Below are 13040 nucleotides of genomic sequence, written 5' to 3'. Positions count from 1 at the left end.
AGGAAATCCTTAATTTACTCTCAACAGTAGATCAAAGTTGCCAAAAAAAAAAACACCATCATTCATGAAATTTCTGTCCAATGATACTAGAAGAAGATGAATCACAGAACCAAATTTCTGTCCTAGGATCCTATAGAAAGATGAATCATAGACCAAGGATATGTATAGAAATATTATGCTCAGTTTTTTCAGTTTTTTTTTTTTTTTTTTTGTTGTTGTTGTGAGCTTGTTAGTACACCCCACTGTCAGTTCACACGTCACTGTTAGCCACCCCCACTAGGGAATCGATGCCAGGACCTCAGTGTTGAAATGAGGTATCTGTCACGCAGTCTACCAGCTCAGTTTTTTCAGTTTGTATAAGTGGGCCCATGGTTCTTTGATCCAGAAGTTCGTAGGCCACACAAAGGATGGATCATACCCCAAAAATCCCCTTGATTATCCAATCTTAACCTACCACCTTGTGGCCTTCTAACAGACAACCAAGAAGAGAAACACAGTGGAAAAGGGCTCCAAGATTGCAGATCAAGGTTTTAAAATATTGTCTGAAATTGGTACATATCACCCAATATGTGTATGTATCATCCATGAACAATATGGCTGCATCAGCCCTTAAAGCCCCAAAACAGCCAGAAACAAACATCCGTTTCCGTCTTGGTGCTGAACGATATGATACCCAATACACCAATTTTAAACCTTGTTGTGGATGGAATCCCATAATCTCGGAGACTTTCAGAAGCATGGTCTGCAGCGGGCCACACCTGACCAACAGTCTTGATGATCTTGCATGGCCCCCACCCATACAAACTGAAAAACCAAGTATGCCAAGCATCTATCATCCAAATGAGATCCCATACACCCAGATATCCTTGTCAATGGGCTGAACTGGCTCAAAGGAGTTCTCATGCATGGGCCAGTCATGGGCATGGGCTCCTCTACCAAGCCTGAGGGTCAACGCCAGGCCTGGCCTGAAAATTAAGTAATTTTAAATCTAGGGAGGATCAATGCCAGACCTGGCCTGAAAATTAAGCAATTTTAAATCTGGGGTGGCTTTGAATCTGTGAGGAAGCCCGCAAGCCCAGCCCAGATACGTATAGAGAACTGATCACATACAGCAAGGTACCAAAGCTTGTGGCACCAAACCATCATTCAAATCAGGCAGTTCCGCTCATCAGGTGGGCCACACAGATGGAACTAATTGTCCAACTAACGATCTCACACGACATAGAGTTGTAGCCCACAGAGTGGGCGGATGAGCCTGATTTTTTAGAAGGGCGATCTTAACGATGGACCCTACCGTTTTCATGGTACTGATTTCGCAGCAAAGATGGAATGGTCGTTTGCATGTATGTATCAGTTATCACTTAATACTCTTGATGTGGACCGTCCAATATGTGGGCCCCACCTTCGATCATGTGGGTCACCTATCATGTGGGCCCCACCTCCGATGTTAACCGTACATCATCATATGGGGCCACCTTTCACATCGAACGTGAATTACGCATAGAGAGAGAGTAAAAAGGATTTAAAAAGGAAGATTCTGTTTCTTATGAAGATTATTTGCTGTATAAGTATTAAAGAAAAAAAAAATAAAATGAAAAGCTACTATGCGGGTGTATCCAAACAGCCGACTCACAAGGGTATTTTCGTAAATAACAAGCAAACATCCCTACATTTCATCTTCTTCCACACCACCCAACCCACATCTATCGGCCTTTGGCAGGTTTGGGCTTTATAACTTACGCACGGTCGGGGCTCAGACACACCTTGAGGCCACTTGCTTTCGGATCCGACTCAAGCATCTGCCAGACCGTTTAAATTTTGGGCAGTGCCTGGAAATGCCTCATGCGGGTTTGTACCGATTCAAGCAACCAGACCGTTTGAATTCTGGCCAGGCCTGGAATGGCGGGCCCGCCCACGCCGATTCCCGAACTCAAAGCAAGCTGGGGTTTTGAGGTTGCACTGTAATTTATGAGTTTATCAACACGGTCCACCCATTTTGCCATATCATCTTACGGATATAGGCCAAAAAATAAGGTAAATCTAAAGCTCAAGTGTACAACATAGGGGATTAAAATCCCACAGTTAAAAACTTATTAAAACTTATAAAGAGCTGCAGAAGTTTTGAATCAAGCTGATATTTGCATTTTTGTCTTCATCTAAAAGTCCCGGTGACCTTATGAACAGATTAAATGGCGAATAAACATCGCGGTAGGCCTTAGAAAGGTTTCAATGGTGAGCGTTCACCGCTGCTTTCCGTGATGTGGTCCACTTGAATATTTGATCTACCTCATTTTTTGTCATGTATCATAAAATTGATGGACGATGTTGATAAACCCATATATCCTGGTGGGCCCCTGTAACGAGTTCGGGAGAAGGGGGGAAATTACCTAATCCGTTTCCTATTCAGAGAAGAATGTTCATATTTCCAGCACAATTACCTGAACAACGATAGCATGCGGTAAGTTCTTCGCGCACTCCTCCATGATATCCTTCCCCAAAGGGGCTGCACCCGACCCCAATCGCTTCAAGCTCGACAGATCGTACTTCCTCGCAGTGCTCTGCTTCGCGAGTGCGATCATCACCGGCGGAACCACGAACATATACGTCACCCTATACTTCTCAACCGCCCTCAGGACCGCCTCCATATCAAACCTCCCCATCGTCACCAGCGAATTCCCCCGCTGCAGCTGCGCGTATGTGATGATCGACAGTCCGAAGATGTGAAACATGGGAAGGAAGCAGAGGAATGTGTTGCGCCCCTCGCCATCGTTCTCCTGATCAGCGACCGTCATGAGAGCGGCTGAGATGAAATTGCGGTGTGTGAGTATCACGCCCTTGCTGATGCCGGTCGTGCCGGAGGAGTAGAAGAGAGCTGCAGTGTCGGATTGCCTGACGGGCACTGACGGGAGGTCGGGTAATGGCCCTGAGACGAGATCTTCGAAGTAGGTGATCTTGTGATCGGAGATGATCGGAGGACTGCGGTTCCTCGACCCGATTATCACGGCTGGGAGACGTAGATCCTTGACCTTGTCCCATAACTGGGGGGTGGTGATGATGAGCTTGGGACGGGAATCGACGGCCTGCTTAGAGAGTTCGTTGGGGGTGTAAAGAGGATTGGCGGTGGTGGCGATGGCGCCGAGGGCGACCGTTCCGAAGAAGCAGAGAGGGAAGTAGAGGGAGTTGGGGGCGAAGATGAGGACGACGTCACCCTTTGCAATGCCCAATCGGAGGAGGCCACGTGCGACATTATGGACCGTTGATTTGAAGGCGGCGAAGTTGAGGGATTCGCCAGTGTCGGCGTCAGCAATGGCCAGAGCTTGGGGGTAGGAGGAGGAGTTACGGAAGAGGAAGGGGAACATCGACAGGTTTTGGTCAGTTGGGATGATGATACGAGGGCGGAGGGATCTGTAGATGCCGTCCTTTCCGTACCCTGATTTCTCCATTTTTCCGTTTTTCGGGCCTTCTTCTCCGGGCAGATGGTGGAGGAAACGAGGAACACCACCATTTATAGATGTTTGGTTAGTGGGGCCCACACAAGTTTAAATAAGGGCCGTTGATCGAGACCGATGTGTTAATTGTAGCCAGGAGGTTTGCTCGGATGCATCCGATGTATTGCGATTTTGGATAGTAAGGAGCCGATTGGGTGAGGAACGTGTGAGAGACAAAACCACATGCATGCTTGAAAGGGACACGTATGCAATTTTGGATTCTAGGAGCTAATTGGGTGAGGAACGTGTGAGAGATAAAACCGCACAAGGTATGTTGTGCTTGGAAGGGACACGTATTAAGTGACGCCGAAGTGACAACCACTTTGTGGGTGAAACCTTGACCTTCGGCCATTATTTCAAAAAAACGGCGCAGTTGAATTGTTTTGACACTCACGTGTTTGTTTCTCGTTTTTTTCCTTCACTTTATAGAATTTATTTCTTAAGCCAAAGCAAGGAAAACAAGGAGCTAATTTTTAAGAAATTTTGTAAACATGAAAATGGTATTTGTAGAAAATTGATGAATGGATTTTTCACGGAAATATCATTTCAATGTTTTTTTTTTTTTTTGGCTGGATATGGGCCTGCAGGGGTCACCTGTTGGCAACAATGGATTCCACACAAGTGTACTTCGGTATTCCTTTTTTTATTTTATTTCTATAAATTATCATTTTAAATTAAAAAATTAATTAATTTAAATTTAATGTTTAATGTTTAATTTTAATTTCCCATGGGATATTCTTTTCTCATCCAAACTCCTAAACAAGATATTCTTTGAAAGAAAATTAGAGGGATATCATAGATCTTAATTAGAGCTAATTTTTCTGGAACTTGATGAAGGCTCTCAGATCCTGATCGTGCGGCCAATCACAATCTGGATAGAGCCGTTGGGCCTTGGAGAGGTGCAAAGAAGTGGTGAAGTACAACCTCCATGTATTGCAACATCTCTTCATCAAAATGATGTTAACAATTCCAATGCAGCTGATTCTTCCAAATTGCATCATAGAGAGCTATAAAGGGTTGTGGACTAGGCACAAAGGGCCGAGAGTTTCATTAATGGGGCAATACATCGTTCAAGATCAAAGTCAGCCTTAAAGTATGCCTCTCTAAGCTGCTGAAGCTCTAAGATGATCTTAAGGACATCTTGGAGGGGTCCATCAATTTCAGACGCTTTAGTTGCATCCTCGAGAAAAGAGTATGTATCATGAAGGAGAGATGAATGGAAAAAGGAGTCGATCCTTTCTTCAAAAATTTCCTCCAAAATTTGTAAGGATTGGGAGAATAATGAAGAAAAAGTCGTGATGTCAAGGTCCGAGGACTCCTGTTCGTAGCGTGCTGTAAATTTGAAAGAAGAGTGCTTTTTATAGACATGGGGACAAGTAATTAATGTGCACATTAGATAGGGTTCGATGGTTGGAAACCCAAACTTGACTGCTGGGTTTTCGATTCATTTTCAAGAATGTGGGAGAATGCAATGGAATAGATGAAACTCCTTGGGGAACGTTGCACATTTACTCCCACTGAATCAACATATGATAGAGCATGCAAAAGCGGAAAAATGACCATGTATCAAACAGCTGACTAATAATGCAGAGATCCGATCGACTATGAAAATACCATTCGATATTTTATGAGCATCCCTAGTTGTGACCAATGATCGAAGATTCACTACCGAAAAGAAGAGCACTCTATGTCATGCGAAAAGGTCAACTTTATTGATAAAGGAAAGTTTATTTAAGACACTGTAGGTCATCAACCACGTTGCATTTTTTGTAGGAAAAAGAAAAGTGAAAGAAAAGCTTAAAGTGACCGAGTAACTCATATCTTCATTCCCTTGAACTCTTTAAGGAGAGCTCGCATCTCAGTCTCATTTTTCTCTTGCGTCGGTGCCTAATTTGCCTTCTTCTCGATGATGATCGGCAGGAGGTGAAGCAAATGGTCAACATGAATGTTGTTTGAGGAAACCTTGTCCTTGGATGCCTTCTTTGCGTCGAGACTTATCTTCAATCGCATCTGATAGATAGCAATCTATTCATCAAAGAACGAAAGGTCTTCTGGAATGACCACGTCCTTTACTAAGAAGGAACATTCTTGTTCCTTAAGTTCTTCCATCAATCCAGTTCGATAAGCTTGTAACGCACGGAGCATGGTTCGATTGAATTTGTGTGTCTGAACCCACATCAATCGATCATGCCATGCCAATTCTTGAGTTTTACTCATCTCTGAAGAGTCTTCCTTGGCCGATGCTTGCTGACAAAAGTATCCAAAGGTTACCTCAGTGTCAAATGTAAGCTCGAGATAATGACATCCCATGGCGTACACGCACTTTAGTTTTTGAAGGAGTTCCCCAAGTGCGGCCTTTGATTCAGCCACTGTCGATGCTTCTTTAATAAAGTAATTTACATCAAAGAGTAGCGAGGATTGAGAAAACTCTGTTAAGGCCCACTCAAAAATCTTTTTCAAGTAACTTCCAGCACCAACAATGAAGGAAGAAGGGTTGGAAGCCATAGGAGCAAAGTAGAGGTGTAAAGATGAGTTTAGCTTGAATTCAAATGAGGTTTCGATCAGTTTAAATAGGTGATTTTAGCACCCATGATCTAGAGTGATTGCAGCAAAGTAGTCGCTACATGTCCCGAGCAACTAGGGACATGTAGTGATCGGGGCTTTAAATTCAGAATAAGCCCACGATGTTTCGGATTTTAAGGGCCAAGTCAGCAGTTAGTTACATACACAGAATGGAAAGTGAGCTAAGGAATGAAGAGAACAAAACAGGCTTGATGGCCAATTGTATTAAATAAGTGATTGTCGATACAAAGTTACAATTCAAAAGAAGAAATTTTTTGAAGTGAAACATCTATCGTCTCTAGTTGTCCTTTCACAGTGCTCAAGATAGCCTCATGATCAATCAAGGTGGACCGTAGCAAAGACGATCCAAAACCGACCATATCTGAATGAATTTTTGTGAAGCTTCCAATGGATGGATTGGATTTCTCAGAAAAGCCCGATCATGAGCCCCACCGTCAACACAGCGGTAAGAATGAGGGCTCTGTTGCGCGCGTCCGAAGACCCGGAACGGTCTGGGCCATTCTACGATCATGGCAGGGATTGGTCTGGCCATCTAGTCCACCCAAAATCTTTCCAGGGGACCACCGTTCAAGCTCAAGGAGCCTGAATGGCTCGAATCTAGCGTATTAAATATTCATAGGCCGATAATGCTGGAAAAATGCAAAACCATTTGCGTTATCTGTCACTGCGTAATTCCCTCTGCATAACAGGCTTACACAGCCATCGGCTAGGTGCGGAAATTGGCTCCCGCGTCTTCACAGCCACCGGCTGCCTTCAGCTATAAAAGGAAGAGAAAAGAAGAGAGAAGAGAGGTCGGACGTGCATCAAAAGGAGGAGAGAGAGAGAGTAGAGAAGAGAGTTTGTTTCTTATTGTTTTTATTTTTATTCAAGTTCTAGCCCATTCATGGTTGGCTAAACCTCTTAGCTAGGGCTAAGAGGTGAAGCTTGAGGTGTGATGGGAAGACTCTATGGCTTTTATTCATGTTGAATTGATTTTGATGCTAGTTGATTTTATGGAATGCTTCCAGTTTTTAATGATGTATTGTGACTTAAATTATAATATATCTGCGATGGCTTTCAGTATGTCCATTCCCTTATTGTGATTATGCAGTTAGGAAGCCCTGTTGTTCACCATTGCCCCTTGGACATGGTGGGATGATAGAATCCTTCCTAACATTCATATATCTTCTGATGGGTTGTGGATTGGTTTAGTTCTATTGTTTACCTTGTCTCATGGGCATGGATTTGTGATGGATTCATATCAATTTCTTATACCCTTCATCTCTTTGAAAACTAGATCAAAGGAGGTTCAGATTGTACTTTAGTGATATACCCTTCAACTGGATGAAGATGGGACTCAAAGTCCAGTTGAGTTCATGATTCAAGCGTAGATCTCCCTGACCTCTCCAAGTGGATCCTCTGAATCCCTAGTTCCCTACCTCTGAATTTTACATATTTTAGATAATTATCCCATCATTATTCCTCAATTCACACTCGATTTAGATTTCATCTCATTCTAGTTCTAGTTCTAGTTAGCTTCAGATTACGTACAGGTTTCAGTCCCTTGGGATTCGACCTCGGTCTCACCGAGTTTATTACTACATCACAACCATATACTTAGGGAGTGAACAAGTCCCATCGTGGGCACCTCATAATGTTGTTATAAAACCTATCCACACACCCAAACCCTCATTCCTAACCCTAGCTTTACCTCCCTTCCTAAAACCCCATCTCTTTTCCTAAACCTTCTACCATCTTCTTCACTTCCAAACCCTCTCTTCATTTTCCACGAACTTTTCTCTTCATCATCCAAACACCCCACTCTTCATCTTTCAAACAACCATCATTTCATCTTTCATACACCTCTATCTTCATATCCCAAATCTTATTTACACAACCATCTTCACATCTTCTAAACCCATCATCCTCATGGGTATCATTGCATTCTTTACCTCGATATTTTCTATCCCCATGATTATCTCGCTAATGGGGAAGAAGAGAGGGGTTGAAGTGGGTCCATCATCTCCACGGGTTGAAAGAAGGATGAGGCAGGCCACTACGTATGACGCGTGTCCACCATCACCACCCGTTGGTGGAATGAATTCTTCTCCACTACCTCGTGAGAGGATGTCGAAGAGGGCCCACGATCAGAATGCACGGCCATTGGATGCGGGTCGATATTGCGATCGGGAAGTGGTTTTCGAAGTCAGTGGGAGACCGACTATTTGCTGAAAATGACGTGCTAGATCGACTCATGCACGGCGGTTGGGGACCTATTTTTGAAGGTAATTCTTGAGCCAATGCGAATGATGTATGATTTTTTTACTCTCAAATTGTTAACGCAAGACTCAACCCACTCGGATTTGACATTTCATATGGAGACGCAGTGCGTCCCATCGGCGTACTACACATCGCGAACATACTTAGTATGTCACTGGGAATGGTCCATATCCCCCCAAACACAAAGAACTTGAACACATCACAGCACAGGAGTGAGCTGAGCAGGAGTTTGTGCGGCCACCTCGTTGAGTGGAGGAGAGATAGTAGTTTTAGAAACAAAGAAATGATTCCAATTTACAGACTGTTGCATTACATCTTCACACATAATTTATATATGAGAGTGGAAAACAACACAGAGTTTTCTGTCTACCATGCAGAGATAATGTACCAAATAGGGCGTGGGGAGAATGTGTGCCTTCCCTCCATTATCCTTTACCATATAGTGAAGGCCGCGTGGACAACAAGAGGTAATCTTTCCCTCCCATTTGGCCGCCTAATTTGCAAGATAGCCCAAGATAATGGGTTTAGAGCATCTAGCGGCCCCTCACATCTAGAAAGAGTGATAACTGAAGACACTTTGAATCGCATGCAATGTGGCCCTAGACAACAAGCAAGGCAGTTGGAAGAATTTGGAGACGAGGTAGCTGAGGAAGAAGAAGAAGAGGAAGAAGGCGACGAAGAGGATGAAGCTGAAGAAGAGGAAGAGGGTGATGATGCAGGTGAGGTGCCCTTTGCACATCCGGGGTTAGATGAGCGTTTAGGGGTGATCGAGGCCAGTATATCCGAGCTTAAGAAGGACCAACACTACTTGAAGCGTAAGATGCAGAGTATGCATCGAATGATAAAGGTGGTATTGTGTTGTGTACAGAAGGAGGGAGCGCTCCCTCCCTCGCCGGACTCGGAATCATAGTAGGGAGTTGTGATGGATATGGACTCCCTATTGAATTGAAACGCAGCTATTAGCTCAATACAGAGGAAATGACTCAATTGTGGTTACCACCCTTAACACTCATATAAAATTGCATCTCAAAGACCATAATAGGGTTAGATCATTGACCTTCAACATTATCAATGAAGATAATCCAAAATAATGGATTTTTCATCATGGTACTGTACTAGGATTTTGCCAAGTCCCTTGTTTCCTTCCATAACTGATCATATGATAAATGGATGACTGTTACATAACTGTTTTTTAATACCAATTAAATGTGGACCATATGCAACTTCAGCGAATTCCATGACAATTCCATTCACTCCCTTATTGAGAAGTGAAGGGAAGTGACCGTGAAATGCATGGGAATGACCATGAAGCATTACCTGAACTCTGGAAGGATAACTCTATCATAGATAAGCTCAAGTTCAGCAATCCCACTACTGCCAGTGGTTGAGACTATGTTTGGATGCACAAGTATACTGAACTGTAGACATTTAGTTTCATAAAGCAGAAAGTACCAGTTCTAATGATGTTTCCTGTCATTCACAATATGGAAATTGTCCTCAAACCACAGGAAGTCTGAAATTGCAATTGGGATCTTGGCACGAACTCACATTGACACCACTTGCATGCAGCACAATCCAGCCCAATATCAACCCCCGGTCTGATTGTTGCATGCATGTCCCAAAGCGTGAGCAAGCAAAGTAGGGTCATCAAGGACCAGCAACCATGAAAGTAACAGATTGATGCTACCTTCTTTACTTCAACTTGAAAGTAACACATTTGCAAGAGACAACAAGTCACCTCAAAACACATAAACAATATAATTATGATCAAATGAAAAGAAAAATCTCAACAATTTGTCACAACTTACATTTCAAATGCATAGTATGCTTCATGTTGCATTCATGGAAAAAGGTCATGGGGATGAGGAATGATAGAATCAGCTCATTTTTTACTTGCTAAATCTTTGCCTTATGAAGGGACATTATGATCACATTTGGGACTCGGATTCGGCCTTCGACATGGGTTGCTTCATGGATAATCCATATCTCTAAAATTGCAGCAATCGAGCAATTTTAACCATCCAATTAAGGGTGATCAAATGGTGGTTATAGATACCCAGGCACCACACGTTAACTCAAAATCAGGTTATTAATAGTTCATCATCCCAAAATCATATTGATCAAATTATCCTAATCGATGATTAATAGACATGTTTGTTGAATCTGGACAGTTGACTATTTTTCATTTCCCCTGTCCATCAAATATCGATAAAGAAGCTGTTAAGGAAATCAAATGTGTCATTCTTGATATATGATCCATCTAAATTGGGCCCCACTTTCTTCTTTCATGCTGGACCATCTCACTTCGTAGCAGTATTTGTAACTGTTTGATCAGGGCTGAAAAGTGGGTCATAATGATTTCTTTTGCTCAAATCCAATTATGAAATTCTGATCAACTTGACTTTTGGACCATGGCAGTTCATGGTAGCACCTGTAGGATGAGCTGCACGAGAACTGTGGCCATGTACAAGTAGTTTCTGTTTCTTGTAGAACATGTGGAGCATGGTTTGTTTTGGATTCCATCAAACCCGATCTGGTTTGACATATTGAGTCAGAATTGAAATTGCAAGTTGACTCGGGACTGAATGAGTCAGCGGTCCTTTGCCAGTCTTAAAACCATGCCCTGGGGCATCTAAAACATAATGTGACCCATCCACGACATGGGTTACTGCATAATTACTATAATTCTGTATGAATCATCCCACATAGATGCTTGAATCATTTGTATGAACTATGGTAGTCTTGCAGGGTATGAAACATCCCACATAGATGCTTGGGTTAGTCCTGTAATTTCTTTGAGTGGCTTCCATATGACTTTTCTCCTGCAATCGTTTGTATGCAATGTAAGTAACTAAATGAAGGCTTTGAAAGAACTCAATACCCATACTTTAAATCCAGCGATGTTCCTTATTCAAGCCCACTTGAAAATTTTGGATCAATGGCACTATTTGATGCCACATACATCACAGTAGGCCTAGCTACCATACAGTCGACATGATGTGATCTTTCCCAAAGTGTAACAAAATAAGTGTTTTTCATGAAATTTCTTGTGCCAAACGGACCCTTACCAGTTTACACATTCAGCAATGACCTTGACTTTGGGGCGGAGGCTGGGAAGTAATGCAAGGAACTACAGCTCTGCTTTTGATAGAACCTAAATACACCAAATCATCATCATCATCATCATTGAGCCTCATCGCAAGTAGATAGTGCTTGTATTGTTTTATGGGACTTTTGCTATAGAATTCTTCAAAATTTTACTTTTTACCATAGAATGCCTGAGAATGAAATTCTAGGGAGATGCGTTTCAAGAGGAGAGTATCAAAATGCACTTGATTAGTTTTTTTTTTTTAAAAAAAAAACTTTAAAAGGCAGTAAAGTCGAAAATTGTGGGGGCCATGTGGTGTGTGTATAACATCCAATCCGTCTAACATGTGAACCTAACATGGTATTCACACCAACAAAAACTAGCAAATTAAGTCACCAGATGGAATACAAATGCTACCTTCTTTACTTCAACTTGAAAGTAACACATTTGCAAGAGATAACAAGTCACCTCCATTTCCATAAACAATATAATTATGATAAAATGAGAACATCCATAAACTACTGCACATGGTAAACAAAAGTGGAAACAATTTCATTTATAATTTGAGTTTATACATTGTTCCCATACATACCTAACCAAGTGAAAAACATAAATAACCCAGCTACTAACTATTAAACTACTAGGTGGAAATCATCCACTTCTTATAACACAGTAAGCAAAAAGCACATAACCACAAACATGTCTTAATACGAAGTGAGGGAGTCCATATCCACCACAACTCCCTAATGTGATACCGAGTCCAATGAGGGAGGGGGTACTCCCTCCTTCTATACACAACATAATACCGCCTTTATCGTTCGATGCATGCTCTTCATCTTACGCTTTAGAAAGTCTTGGTCCTTCTTAAGCTCATATATACTAGCCTCGATCACCCCTAAACGCTCATCTATAGCCAGACGTGCATCGGTCACCTCACCTGCATCATCACCCTCTTATTCTTCTTCAACTTCACCTTCTTCTTCTTCTTTAGCTTCATCCTCTTCGTCGCCTTCTTCCTCAGCTACCTTGTCTCCAAATTCTTCCAACTGCCTTGCTTATTGTCTAGGGCCACATTGCATGCGATTTAAGGTGTCTTCAGTTATCACTCTTTCTGGATGTGAGGAGTCGTCGGATGTCCTGAACCCATTATCTCGAGCTAGCTTGCAAATTAGGCGGCCAAATGGGAGGGAGAGATTACCTCTTCTTGTCCTCACGGCCTTCACTATATGGTAAAGGATAATGGAGGGCAGGCATACATTCTCCCCATGTCACGCCATAAACTCGGAAACTGGGCTTACAAAATTCTTGATCGTCGAATCCGGTGCCGACATCCTCTGTAGTACCCCATTCTCGGCTCCCAGCGCACATGCGCTAGATTTCGATCCTGGGATCCTACAAGGAGGATTTTTCAACGTACATTTATCTCGTAAGAAGCGTAACCACAAGTATACCCAAATCACAGGAATAACATCATCATCACATATCTACTAATATAAACATTTGAATACAATGCTAAAAGGGAAATGCATATATCAATAATCAAAGCTCCAGAAGATAACTGCATGCTCCATGCTCAACGCCACTACAACCTAACGTCACCTGCATGCACTTATCGTGCATAA

At 42.5% G+C, this 13040-nt stretch overlaps 1 protein-coding gene across 1 annotated transcript in view; it reads right to left on the bottom strand.

Moving 5' to 3' along the window:
* LOC131230332 (probable CoA ligase CCL7) overlaps positions 1-3503 on the bottom strand; it is a 32997-nt gene extending 29494 nt beyond the window's left edge. Inside the window, exon 1 of the mRNA XM_058226202.1 lies at positions 2439-3503. Within this exon, the coding sequence (XP_058082185.1) occupies positions 2439-3443 (1005 nt within the window). The 5' untranslated portion in view covers positions 3444-3503. The remainder of the gene's footprint in view (positions 1-2438) is intronic.
* Between the last annotated feature and the right edge of the window lie 9537 nt (positions 3504-13040).

The sequence above is a fragment of the Magnolia sinica genome, chromosome 17, assembly GCF_029962835.1.
Source record: "Magnolia sinica isolate HGM2019 chromosome 17, MsV1, whole genome shotgun sequence".
Taxonomy (NCBI): domain Eukaryota; kingdom Viridiplantae; phylum Streptophyta; class Magnoliopsida; order Magnoliales; family Magnoliaceae; genus Magnolia; species Magnolia sinica.
The sequence above is the reverse complement of the archived record's forward strand: the minus strand, read 5'-3'. Positions and strand labels throughout refer to the sequence as shown.